Source organism: Falco rusticolus, chromosome 9, assembly GCF_015220075.1.
Source record: "Falco rusticolus isolate bFalRus1 chromosome 9, bFalRus1.pri, whole genome shotgun sequence".
Lineage (NCBI taxonomy): Eukaryota > Metazoa > Chordata > Aves > Falconiformes > Falconidae > Falco > Falco rusticolus.
This window is the reverse complement of record NC_051195.1, coordinates 24418016-24432373: the sequence shown is the minus strand read 5'-3', so window position 1 is coordinate 24432373 and position 14358 is coordinate 24418016. Positions and strand designations below refer to the sequence as shown.

Below are 14358 nucleotides of genomic sequence, written 5' to 3'. Positions count from 1 at the left end.
TGCTTCTGAGAGTGTGTATCAGTAACTGAGGTGAACTACATCACAGGCAAGATCTTTCAACCTACAAAATTCAGAATTCCAGTTTGAATTTTGAAGTCCAAGATACGTTAAGTAATGAAAATGCACAGTTACAGCACCCAGCACTATGAACACTTCATTTCAGTTATACAAGGTAGAACTATAGTAACTGAGTGCTCATGGTTATGATAGAGAGGTGGTAAGTAATCGCACATTAGATTGAATTGATTTTCAAAGACAGGTGGGATTTCTTCAACCCTTGCAATGCAGAAGGAACAGCAATATCCGAGTTCCTCCTTTGAGACATTTTCTGAAAACACTGAACTTTTTCAAAATGGGTATCAGAGCGTGATCTGATCACATATCTATATGAATGCCACATAAATCACTGACAAAAAATAACTCTGAACCCAGTCTGCTCTTATGTACTATTTTGTTGAGACTCCAATATTATCCAGTGTGTTTAGTCTGTGTCAAGCACCAGAAAGGAGGAAATCTAGAAGACAGTCATTTACCTATGCATTCCTAAATTGTTTCTACTTACTCAGAGGACAGGTGAAGTTTGTCTGAACGCATTACATCCAACAACATCTTAAGTAACTGGTTTCGAAGCCAGATTGTCTTTCCAGATGTTTGGCTTAAGGCTACAAATATCAGAAAGTAATAAAGAGTAATGAAGAGACAAAACATGTGTTCCATTGCTTTGATGAACAACCTTGTTTGCACCAGATTAGCCCAGTGGAAGTACTTATATCAGTCTTCTGTAGAGTAAAAAGATGCAGGCTTCAGATTTTAGACATAAGGATTCCTGCTAACATCAGAAATGACCAGTGCTTACATTGTCAAAGTCCATTCTTTAGAGTTACTTAAAACTCATTCAGACTACCTGTTGAATAATGATCCACAGGAAGCAATCTCAGGTTAACTAGAGAGGGTAACGAAAACAGGCAATCTGACTTGTATTGCCTAGCTGTGCTATCTATATACAGAGACTACAGTCATCATTGTCCCCTTAATACAATATACTGTTTAGAGGTGCAATAACCAATATAGTATCAACTGAAAGATCACAATGAAAGAGCCAGCTGACTGGAAGATCCCACACACTTGTTGTCAAAACAAAGCTGACATAAATACACAGAGACTTTAAAAGGTGCAGAGCTCCACATTATTATTTGCTACAACTGTTAAGTATAGCAAAATGTTCACAGAAAATCCAGGTTGCCAAGTGAAATTTTATTCCTCTTCATGGCCTAGTGTGTTAGTTTTGGGGCAATTTCAATTTTATGGCCTTCATTTCTGCATATATCTGTGAAATCCAGCATTGTGTAGGCTCTGGACAATGCAGCCAAAGTACTGCTGGCTTATTAGCAGAGAGAGGACAAAAGAGGAACTCCCTTAGCAGGAAAAGTATCTTGTGGTAGGTCAGGCCTTCCCGGATATATAAACAATGACTGTCACTTCACTATTCACATCAGGCCTTTGTAGTAATATAAGTTTTCCCCACAATTTCGTGTCACTTCACTGCAGCCTGCCCCTTTCCAGATGAAGTCATCTGAATTGTGTTTCTTCCTGCCACTGGAGGCAGAAACACTATGTTGTACTTAGGGTTCATCATGCCCTGGGGAAGAAGGGAAGTACTTTAGATATCAGAACACATACACCAGAGGTAGTTCTCACCTTCACTGGGCATCTCAGCCACACCGTCCAAGCAAATCTGATTTTCATCCACAGAAGAAGGTTTCAAAGTGTAAACAAGGAACAATCCAATCCTTGCAGAGAAAGAGGGAAGCAATTTTGGTTACCAGAAAGGCAGGCACTCATTTAATTACTTTGAGATTACATTCAAATCTCAATACTCATTAACAATGACTGTTAATGACAGCCACTGGAAATTCTAATTGCTGCAGAAATAGCGTTGAAATAAGAATGCAAAAGTTCATAAACTAGGAAGAAAATAAGGACATTATCTACAAATGCAAGTAATAACTATTCTACTATGGAAACATTTTTCTCTCTTTCTTGATTTTAAAGGTGTTTCACCATGAGGAAAGCAATACTGAGTTACACTCTGTTCATACAAGATTCTGAACTGCCTGTGGCATTCAGACATCACTGTTATCACCACTTGGTTTCCAAGCACGCAGAGGAGAGCAGGTACTCAGGGAGGAGGACTGGAAATCTCTTTTCACCTGTAGTCAGCTTTAACGCATTACCTGGTTCTAAGGATAGACAGATTAATGTGACATACACACGTAGTGAAAGCATATAACCTCCTCGTGCCCAGAAGAAGGACATTTCTTAAGGGACAGATCACCACTTGTTCTGCAGGAATAGTCCACACCACAGTTTCCATCAGATGTGTAAAAAATCTGGGACCAGCAGAAATGCCAGCACCTTACAGTTCTGCTGAGAGCCTGCTATAGTCTCTGCTGCCCCGGAGCTGGAAGGGTAGGGACTGCCTTTGTCCACTCACTCAGCACTCATGGACCTGACAACTAATTAAATTACCATGCAATAACAAATCATGATATTTTGAGAAGAATGTTTATTCACACTCCTCACCATATGGTAAATTTGATATACTAACTCCACTACTCACACCTGTGTGAAAAAAGAATGTGATAACTCATACAAGCCCCAGGTAGGAACATACATACAGATAATTCTACAAAACAGCTGCAAGCAGTAAGTTCACATATTAGCTTACTCCGCAGTAACTACCTGGTGTGCTCATACTCTTCAACAGAGCTAAAGTCTGACTGCAGAGACCACAGGTCTGACATGTAACTCTGTTTCTATGTTTTATTTGGACAAAGTGCTTTTAAAACAGAGCTCTCATCTGTGCAGTGCATTTCCCTGGAGTTAGGTGGCTGTAGACAGCACTGTGTGGACCTTCCTCAGTTCATAGGCTACAAGGTGATGCAACTAGGTTGGGAATATAAAATGAAGCAGTGCCTACATTCTGTGGAAAGCAAACAAGGATTTAAGTGTTTTGCTTCATGAAATCCTGACTAACATACCTTAACTGAGCAAAATTCAAGAACAACAAGGATAGTTACTGGGATATAAGCCAAACCAACAGGATTAGGTACATAGTTCACCGGGACCAAGTTGCAATACCATATCAACTGCAATACTTCAGAGGCAGGCTTTAATGAAATCAAATATTAAGTACAGACTTTGAGTAGTCCCAGTCATAACAGCATAACTGTTTGTGCCATCATTGTAAGAGTCACCACCCAAACCATCTTCACACAAATGTAAGGTTGGGATGAACTGTGTTTTGAAGGCATGAAAGAGTTTTTCATCACTGGGGATTCTGCAACTGTCAGATCTAGAGGCTCCTACCAAAGGTGAAGTGGAGGAAGTTCTACTATAGAGCCCTGGTTCTACTGGTAGAAATATAGCTCATCTGCAAACTGAGAAAAAGCTATGGACTTGAAGGTTACCTGAGAATATCCCTTGTGTTAAAGTACCCTTGCAACAGATGGGAGAGAATAGTGCAGGCCACAGTGATCCTGGAGTTACTGATTTCAGGATCATTGAAGAGGAAAATGAGCTTGGGCACCATTTGCACCTGGTGAGCAATTGCAGCATTCTGACATCCATCTCTGTAAAAAAGCACAGAGACTATTAAAAGCTTTTACTGGAAATAACAAAATTTGCTGGGTTTCAGCTAAGAAGATTCTCAGGTTGCACTGATACTTTGCACCTTTGGCTTCTAATGTTGGCGTGGCAACATTTCAAACTGTCAGACAAATTGAATATGTGTCAGCAAAGGAGATCTGAAGACTTCTCTGTGTGTTCTCTACCCTTCCTATATGTCCTCTCCCCCGGAAACGGCTGCATTTCAACAAGTTCAAAGAAAATAACATTATTGAATTTTCAAGCAGTGAGTTGGTGGTAATAAATGCTATTCCTGTAAAACTCAGCAAGGGACACCAGACAGCTCTGTAAAGAACTTTCTGGTACCAAAAAGAAGCAATCTAACGCTGTGATCTATTTTACTCCTCTGCCATGCTCTGTCACTTCAGATATATTTAACTCTACTACAGTTGATTAACAAAGTATATTGTTATAAAAAAAGTCTTCCTGGCTTGTGTTTTGGTTTTAAACACAACTTCAATTATACTTTTATTATTTCATATTCAGTTCTAACATTCAGATATCCCCCCCGCCCAGTAGACGTTTAAACTTCCATGGTACAGCAGTGGTTCCATGTAAACGAGGTCACCAGATAGCTTTTCCCAATCTGGCCCATCATCACCTCAGGGACTGATTAAATCACTAAATCCAGCCTTGAAAAAGCAATATAAAAATTATTAACTGCCAGAGTCCACTGATTCCAACTAGGATCGGACCCTTCATATTGATCTCACAGTTCCAGCTTCAGGTTACAGGTGAACATGTCCCACGTTTCTGATTCAAACACTAGCTTGTATACCTGGAGGACTGCAAGATCTCCACAAGATGCGAAAAAAGAGCAAGGTCAAGATTTTCTGGTGCTTTCATCCAAAGCTGAAAGAAAAAGGAAAGCAGATGTTTTGCTGTTCTGCTGAGCAGAGAGGACAGTAACCTGTGGCAGAGAAACAGTTACAAGTAGTTCAGGAAGCGTAACATCATAAACTCTCGGTTGTTTCTGCAACGACAAACTGCAGGCACTCGGAAATCCCTGCCAGTGTGAGGAATGGCTGCTCCTGAGCTAGCCCTGAGGAGCAGGCCCTCAGGGACTGTAAGAAAACTTCAGAAATTGCACTAGGGAAGAGTGGGGAGCCATGGTGACAGAGAACCTGCCATTCCAGGAGCTACCACCTCCCCAGGTGAGCCTCAGTGTGGAAAATCACCACACACCACCCCATCCCAAATACTGGGTCCAGGAGGTGCTGTGAACAAACCAAACTTCATACTATAAAGCCACCTGTAGTACAGCCAAACCCACAAAGCCACATCAAGAGTTTTACCTCGAAGTTGCAGAGAACATACTGGAATGCACTATAGTTCTTGATGACTGAAGACTCAAAGCCAAGTTCAGCTGTACCCACTAGGGAGAACATTAACTGTAAAATCCTGTTGTTTAACAGCTGTGTCTTACTCTTCAATAGATACGCCAGCAACTGAAAATAAAGACTTAGTAAGTATCTGCTGAGTATAAATCTGTTCATAAACTAATATACAACACTTTAATTCAAGACAAATACACAGTTTACTTGGCTGTAGTAGTCATGCATGCATACATCTTACATAAGCATCATGAAGAAAGTAAAGATTTCAGTCCAGGCATAAAATCTTGTGCAGTAGGTGAAAAGGTAAGTTTTTGAAGGAATTTGACAACTCTGTGGCATTGAAGAGAAGCAAAATGCATGCCATACTATGTTGAATGGAATTTACAAAAAGTAACATACAAATATAATTGTAAATAACTACAGTAAGTTTTCTACGCTGTTCTTCATGGGTATATTCTTAGTTGCTTGCAAATGGTATTAGTTAAAAAAAAATTCATTTTGACCTCTTCAAATAAAAGGCATGTGTGAAACATTGCCAGTTTCTCAAATGAGTTTATCTTTGATCATGAAATGAATTCCTGATACACTGAGAAAAACGTTCAGAAAGCCACTACTTTTTGATTAGGTTGGGAGGAATACTCATTTGAAAATACATATGAAGGCATGTTTATTAGTTGGCTGTTTGGAAAAAAGTTTCAGACATCCAAACAAAGAGCAAAACCACTCCATCACAACATGGTGATCTGTCAGGTTAGCACAAAGTCAAAAGGAACAGCTCATACACAATCTAAAGGCTGGCATTCACCTACAAGAAAGGATTGGGCAAGCAATATTGAAGTATGAATCAGGATCAGTTTATGAAGTATTCACAAATTGGGAAAATGGAAACTTTATAATAAACCATTCATGAAACCCTACTGTTATGAGTCTTGTTTGGAACCATCTCTGTTAAAGAGCCTTCTCTGTTCTATAAGACTCTGTTTAGCCCACACAGCATAAAGTAAATGATACTGAACTGAAACTTCACACCTGAGCCTTAAGCCATCCAATATTACATACATAATACTTTAATAAAAACAAACTCTTCAGTCTGAACAGCTTTGAGGTTGAGAGATTTTAGGGATTTTAGGAATTTAGGAAAGACCTAATCAACAAAATCCAGACAGCACTTATTTATATCAGCACAATTCCTAATACACAGTGAAGACTGAGCCACAGGAATTCACCGTCAGCCTGCCTTGGGCAGTCTGTGAAGAGGAGTCTTAGGCTGGATGAGCCAAGAGGAGGATGCAGACCTGTCTGAGAAGTAGTCTCTCGTGGGAGGGATCAAGTATGTTAGTAAAATGTGAAGGGTGGGTCACTCACAAATCTGCTGCACCGGTTTATTTAGTTTATTAGTTCACATCTGACCAAGAAGCACCTGTTCTCACCTTTCCATCAGCAGACAATGCTGTTAGAGAGATTCCAAGCACAGAATTTAGAGCGCTATCCTGTAACACCCTCACAAAGATCTCATCGCTTACAAAGTTACAAGCATAAGTGCTAATAACCAGGATATGTTTGGTTCATTGACATCGATAGGTTTTGGGGTAAAGTTTTCCAAGTGAAAGACTATAACTAGTATGAATGAACAAGGGTATCTACCTGGTATCCATGCATGTGCCTCATCAATTTTTCACTCATTGGGCTGCTGTTCAGGATAGAGTTCAGAACTTTGACAGCTGCATACATGGTGTGGTCATCACGGGCCATAGCAATGAGACCCAGGAGAATGGCAGGGCCTCCAATAAAGTTCAGGCTAGTAGTGGCTGGAGAGGACTGGAACACTCTTACCCCTAGAAAATTACAGTGTTACTCTACCAGAAAGTTACATGGAATAAATCTGTTATTTGACAGAGGAGAGGCCCAACTCTTAAAAAATATGAAACATTAAGGCATAGTGCATTTACCATATTGGCCAACAGCAACTGACCCAATAGTCCGCAAGGAACCAGAGAGATGCCCAGCAATATTTTTAGCTAGGAATACTGGAGATGAATTGTCCCGAGAGTTAATCCCAATCTAAAACAGTAAGAAAAACCATGGTAATATGGGGGAGACAAAAAGTAACAAACAGAACCTCTAATAATTTAGATTATTTTATTACTTTTAGACTATGAAAACCATTTTTTCCCTTAAATGTTGATTGTTAGGACAAACATTCACCACCTAAAATATCCCGCAACTGCATTACTTTGACATGTCAGTATCATTGGCCATAAAGCTAGAATAGCATGTGAAAGGTCACTGTGAAGGCATTAAGATACCACAGACTGAAACAAATTATCATTAGACCTGCAAACTGTGCCTTCTGTTGCTGTTTCAAGCAAAGTTTTTAACACTGTCTCATTGTCCAATCTACTCCTCTCCACAGATGAAAACAAAACAGTGGGTATAATGGAGTTATGAAATGAGAAGCTGGGGAAAAAATAAATCACTGAAGATCCACAACTAACAAAGTCACAAATTTTGCTGTAGGAAATCAAACAGAAACAAGAAAAAGTGTGTTTAAGACAAATGAGGGAAATTTGTGACCTCTTTGGCAATCAGCCGGCCATCCACTTCATTGTAGGAGCTCTTTATATCTTGGACCGTAGTGAGAGATGAGCACACGGCATTGATTCCAAAAGAAATCTTCTCTTCTGCCACCAGAGGTGTAGGATTATGATCACTGTACTGATCCTCACCTAAAACAAGAAAAAGTATAAATCTCTGAAGGAACTTCACATGCTCAACATATGACACATGAGAGAGGCAGATGAAAAATAACCAGAGGAAATGAAAGCTTAGATAGGAATTTGATTTTGACTCAACTATAATCAGAAAAAAGCCCTCACCCTTTGCAACACAGTCCATAGGAGCTTGCCACTGTAAGCACCAATAGGAGATGTGCTTGGCTTGTCTCCTCTGGTTACTGCTTTGTGTAGATCCTACATCCTCTCCCAGTATCTCATGAAGCTCAGAAAAGTACAGAATAAACTTTCCTCTGTCCACACAATACAAACAAACTTTCTGGGCAGAGAAAACATTTCAGAGGCCTTCCATGTTACTGGGAGCTTTCTCAGGGGTACTAGGAGCAAGGATTAATGTGGAAGCAAAAAGGACAAAGGCAAAAGTTCAGAGCTGCCAACCCACAACATATAAGAAGCCTCTAAAAGGTACCAGGTTCAGCAGTTTAATGATTGAAATTCTCACATGCTTTTATTTAAAGATTTTTCTATTCCTGCTTGCATTTGGAAAAAAAACTATGTGTACCTTTTTTAAAAAAAGAAAAAATATATTTTTGACAATTTTATAGACTGTGAAAACAGTTGGTTTATGAAAATGTTTACTAATCCTGTTGAAAAAGCCCTTACAGGCAAAAAGCATTAGCATGTATTCCACATGAAGATTAACTTGAAGTAAATGCCCCAAGACCGTGTCACCTATTTCCCTTCCAGTAGGACACAAACTTACGGCTAAGCCTCTGCACAGCTGCTGCTGATTAGGGAGTAGGAAGGAGATACTGGTGAGATGGGACACAACACCACTGCAACAATTCAAACTGCTGTTTGTAACAAGGTCATAAATCCATTTTAAGGAACAAACCATAATATTTTTGGGGTTTGTGCTGAAATTTTAAAAGTAAAAATTGCCATTAGAAAAGTTTCTTTTTGTGTGTTTTGGTGGAATAGAGAGATATTAGGTAACAGTTCCCTTCCCTGAGCTCCCCCCACCCCAAAAAGAAAGAAATAGGGAAGAAAGATATTTTTCCACAATTATGAAATTACATCTTGTATAACGCCCCATGATTTCCCTGCATCAGGGCATCACTGGAGTCAGATGGCTACAATCCATGATTAGTTGGTAGTAAAGCGCAACTGGGAAGACCAGTTAGTAGAGAACAAGCACCCCAGACTTCAGAAAGACTCAACACTTCAACAAACCTCCTGACTTCTGTTGGTAACATTTTTACTGTAGGCCTGTATTTTGATATAATTTCTCTTTCAACAACCCCTTCTCATGCTTTACTTAGAGTTTTTTTTTAGTCTAGATAGACGGCATTCTGAAGGAGTATTTTCAGCCAGTCTTTTCACTTCGCTTTAGGCTGGAGCATTACCAGCTGAGATTATTCTGCTCTTTTCAAATGGGAGACGACCATCCCCATTTTACCCCAAGCTGTAGTACAGAGGTGAATGAACAGTAATCAATAACTGAAATGTTTTGTCTGCCTGTTTAATAATTGAAGCTAACAGTACACTTTAGTTAAAAAGCCTCTTCATTAAATGGAATGTAACTTACTCCCCTACCCCTCTCTCCCCTGTGCTCTCCCCTACTCTGCAGACATCTGCAATTAAAGATGATGCTTCTTTTTCTGTAGCACCATAAATGTAGAACACCTCAGTCAAAGCTGCTGCTTTAATGTTTGTCCAACAGAAATTGCAATCTTCCATCTCCTCAAGGACATGTTATCCCTCTTCACTCTCCAGCTCCCTCTGCTGCTTGATTCCTGCCCTTCTCTTTCTGCCCTTTTTACCGTATGGTAGAAGATTCTCATCGTATCTTACTACACTCAGTAATGCAGAGTTCCAGGCTTTTAAAGCAAGCTCTAGGCACAGCTGGAATACTAATAATAGATTATAAGAACAAAAAGAGCATTGCCCTGACAAATAGTGGTGGATATGAGAATTATCACATACCTTGAAGCTGTACTGCTTGGAAATTGCTAAAATACTGTGGGCCAAGCTTATTAATCACCTCCATTGCTTCCACAGAGATGGCTTCTTCAAACAAGTACGTAGGGCCAAGGCGCCAGGTCAAGGAGGACATCTGTTTCCAAATTTGAGGAGTAGCTATGTATCCATAGACATCAATAAAGGAAGAGGGTTCCACGGAAATACAGCTACCTGGTAAGGGCTGGAGATACTGCATCTGCAACAGAGGAAGAATTCACTAAGGGGACAGAATACACTTGGGGTCCCTCACTGTTTTGACCCTGCAAGGTATGCCTGCCACCTCTTTCCTCAATGGAGTCTTACTCAGCTGTGCAACACAATTACCAACTGCTGTTTAGAAACTGGATTTTCAGAAGCATCACAGACATAAGCATTTTACAAAGTTCAAGCCTACTTTTTTGTTTAAAAAGCACAGTCAAAATCATTTCAAGTACTGGCAAAGAAATCCTCTCTCGACCACAGACTTATTTTTCCTGTTCTAAGCTTCATAACTCAGACTGTGACTTTTAATATAGAAAGCCAGGTTACAGATCACACTTTGTACTAGGCACCTAGATAATAAACAGGTTTTGAAGAACGTAGGGTATCAAGGTGCATCAGTTAGCTTCAGTCAAAGCAACATAGTTTAAGAAATTGCACCATTCATTTTTGGTATCAAAATAAGGATTGTGCCTCCTAAATTAAGTCTATTATTCCATTTATATGTGGAAAGCTCTAACAGGAAGTAGATGGAATTTTTTTCATAGGGAGAAACTATACTGTACTTCAGGGCTTAGCTCTGCCTTTAACAATTTGCTGTTAAGATGGGACTCCTAGTGTTTACAGATCTCTGACTACTGAAGTTAGAAGACAGGGGTGGGCAATATTAGTATGTAGGACTTGATACTTGAGTGAACAAATAGGCTTGATGCAATGCAGTAACCCCCACCCCCCAGCTCCACAACCCCAAAATAGCTTTTGGTATTGTTAACAACCTTTGTGCAATTCTAATTTCTTACACAATCTTTTCTTCACTGTAGACATTAGGACAAAGGCTTGCATCATGTCAGAGACCCCAGCACTGGGACAACCTTTTATTTACTAAAGGCTTGTTTTATTTATTATGAGCTGTTTCACTGTATGTTAAACACAGTTGCTGTGAATTCTTTAATCAATTGCAATGCTTAGGCCTAGTTTTATTGATGACTTTCAGTCTCATTTGAAGGAAAGCAAATGAAATTAAATTTTCATTCTTGAAATGGATATAGGTCCCAAAAGGCATTTAGAAGACAGATCATTTTTCTCAAGTATGGGAAAGAGAATATTTGGAATTAAACAGGTTGTTTTTACAAGGGAAATATAAACACAGAAGTTAGCTTCATGTGTGTTGAGATTGATTTGAAATATGGGAACAAGAAAGAAGAGACCAAGGTTACAAGTCTCAATTAATAAAAGAATACTATTCAAAAACAAAACCAGAAAACCACCACACCAACCAGACCTGCAACAGACATAGTCTGCATTTTCAACATTACCAGCCTGGAGCATTCAAATTCCAAAAATCAAATCTCAGAAATAATTTGAGATTAGGTTCAAAACTAGAAGCATGATGATAATAACAAACTACGGGCTCTTCTCATTTATCCTGCAGGTTATGAACACTTCAGGTACATTTGCATTGCTTTCTTGTGGTATCTTGTGCAACCTCAGATATCCACTATTTCAGAACTGACTCCTATGCAACAAGAAGATGACAAGAAGTGGTACATTAGGGGAAATACTAGCTACGCCAACATTTGCGATGAACTCCTGCATAGATATTAATGAAATTTACAAATTTCTCCTAACTGAAACACTTCTTTCATTTCCATCAACTCGAAAAAAAGAAGTATTTTAATTCAAGAGCTATCTTACACATTGAACAACTAACCTGGAGGAACATCGATCTGTTCCTGTCTGCCTAGCGTGACAATGGGGAAAAAGGCCACTGACTCATCAACTGGTTGTTCAATGGGTGTAAGAGGAAGAGGACAGCTTGAAACATGCCCATGTAAGATGCTTGAGGAAATTCCATCCATCTTAGGATTCCTGTAAAGAGCTGGCCAGTCACAGAAGCTCATTTCTCAACAACCTTACTGCTTTTTCAGGCCTTTATTGAAAAATGGAGGCTTCCTACATAACCCATTGCCTTTGCAGGTTTCAGCCTAAGCTCAAAGCACCGTCAGTGTAGGGTTCTCTGTTCACACCTGAATGTGATGTACCTTTTATAGCTGACAACTTCTGAAAATCTTGGGTGTAAACTGAGAGATCCTCAAAATCACTAGTCAGTTCAGAAGATTTTGGCCTAAGGGTAGAAGTGAATTTCATCAACATAACCCTGAGCTACCTGCATACTAGGTAACCACAACTCTCAGATGAGCATCACCACTGAAAATTACCCTGGTTATCTGCATGCTGAGGGAAGAGGAACTAGTTCCAAGCATCAGTATAAACCGATAACATACTTCTCAGGAGCAGCACAAATACAGCTTGGTTTGTATGGATTTCTGACTCTACTCATGCACAGTGCAGAGTGGCAGATGTTATATATGCAGATCACTGTGCTTTGAGTCTCTTAGGTTAATACTGAGAAGCCATGGTACGTGCATGGGGAGATGAAAATAAAAGCAATGAAAGACAAATGTCAGGCACAAGATCTATCAAACAGCCTTTACCTTTGCAGAGCCAAGCATCTGACCATTTATATAAGCTGACACAATGCAGTTCTTCTTTGCTTCCTTAGCAACTGTTACTGTGAGATGATGCCACTGGCCGGTGACCATCAGCTTGCCGCAGCCAAACTGGACTTGCCCTGGAAATTGGGAGGGATTTAAGACCTCATCCTCAGGTTCCATGATATCTGTAGGAGTAAAAACAAGGGGAAGTAAACAAAGTCTCTCACTTTCCCCTGCCTCTGGAACACAGCTATAAAGTGTGACACAAAGAACATGACCCTCTGTAGGTATACAGTGATTTGGTGCTATTCTGTTCAAGGTTTTTAAAACCTTCCCTGAAGATCTATTATCAGGTTCTGAGACTTGCACAACTCTCAAGATTCTTCCAGCATCCGATGTGCTGTACTCCCAAATAACACCTACCTCAATGCTGCAAAGCTAGACTGAACTAGGACAAAGCCAATATATTCTCTAAGAGGAGAACCCCTCAGGATGTTCACCGAGTTAGCTGACACAGAAAAAAAATTCCTAGTGAATTCATGAGATGATAAACCTCTGTACATTAATTTGTAGTTTTTAGGAAAAGAGGTAAGCTGGGATTTTTAACATCATCTAAGAGAATTGGAGCACTCACACAATGCCAGCTGTGCATGAAAAAACCCAGCTACTATTCCCACTCTATTCTCAAACCTCTGCAATGTTCAATCACATTCACATTTGAAGTGTCTACTGTATTCAATAAGGAGAAAGGGATAAATGTCAACAAGGAAAACAGATTAATAGGCTGGCATGATAGAAAACATCCTAAGAGTGAGGAAAAGTAATGTGCTGTTTGATTAGGAAGGTAGATCACTCCCAAACTCCTCAGTCCTACTCTCCAAACTTGCCCACTGCCACACAGAACAGGCAGGGATCAGCTGGTTTAAATCCAGTTCCCACAACTGCACACAACCACATAACTGACATTCAAAAGTCTTCCTTGGAATATCTGTAATTTTTATTATGTATTGCATGCCATAGAATAATTCTCAATGCCTACGGCAAACCTAAAACTGAAATATGACCAAGAATTACAATCACAACAGGGTGACAGAAGGAAAATGAAGAGATAAAGAAGTCTCACTAATGTTCTGGGTACTTATAGGAAGACGAAATTTGTTCATGAAAAATTCCAGATAATCAGAGAATACAGCACTGCAGCTTAACTGAGAAGAGCCTTACCAAGTGGCTGAAATTCCACTTCTTGTGTGGAAATGACCAAAGAAAGATCCTGTGGGAAGAAGCTTACTGAAAAGCAAACAAATTCTTGTTCTGTTCTTGACATATGCCTCACAACTGTGAGGAAACGGACTGGGTGATTGTTGTGCACCAAACCAAACTTGCTAACCAGAAACCAGCATGAGAGCGTCAGGCCACTTGAGGGAGGGAACATTCTGGTTCCTGTAGGCAGGAAACAAAAAGGCAGTAAGGAAGCTGGTTTCCCTGTGCAGACATTAGCAACCTGCTTTCTGTTTCATCTGTAGCCCAAACCATGTAAGAACCAATATTAGAATATGAGGTTTAATTTCTGTTCTATTAGATTTCACTGCCTATCTTCAATATCATACAGATTGCATATGTGCGTGTGTACATATGTATAAATGACCTAAAATTAACTGATGAGAAATGACTACTAGATCTCTATACCACAGAGCTCATCAGTTGGGAAGCACTGAGCCAGAAACAAGTTTTCTCAAAGTTCACAAAATTCAGGAAGCAAAAGCTACAGCCATTTCACAGTTCACTCATAGATTTTTATCTATAGAAGAACCTCATTTCATGTTAAGTGACAGTTTTTATTCCTTCTGGGGAAGGTAACCCAGAAATCTCATGACTTCTACTTGTTAA

General features: G+C 39.7%; 1 protein-coding gene across 3 annotated transcripts in view; it reads right to left on the bottom strand.

The window, feature by feature from the left end:
- WDFY4 (WDFY family member 4) overlaps positions 1–14358 on the bottom strand; it is a 144763-nt gene that overhangs the window by 90220 nt on the left and 40185 nt on the right. For 2 of the 3 annotated variants that reach the window (XM_037400317.1, XM_037400318.1), the window contains exons 18-28: positions 13693–13911; positions 12472–12656; positions 9743–9974; positions 7599–7750; positions 6974–7085; positions 6669–6859; positions 4983–5135; positions 4466–4539; positions 3471–3632; positions 1699–1790; positions 563–662 (exon numbers count right to left, since the gene is read on the bottom strand). In XM_037400317.1, coding sequence (XP_037256214.1) covers positions 563–662; positions 1699–1790; positions 3471–3632; positions 4466–4539; positions 4983–5135; positions 6669–6859; positions 6974–7085; positions 7599–7750; positions 9743–9974; positions 12472–12656; positions 13693–13911 — 1672 coding nt within the window. Of the gene's footprint in view, positions 1–562; positions 663–1698; positions 1791–3470; positions 3633–4465; positions 4540–4982; positions 5136–6668; positions 6860–6973; positions 7086–7598; positions 7751–9742; positions 9975–12471; positions 12657–13692; positions 13912–14358 lie in introns of those variants that run through there. The other variant, XM_037400319.1, reaches the window with a different exon arrangement.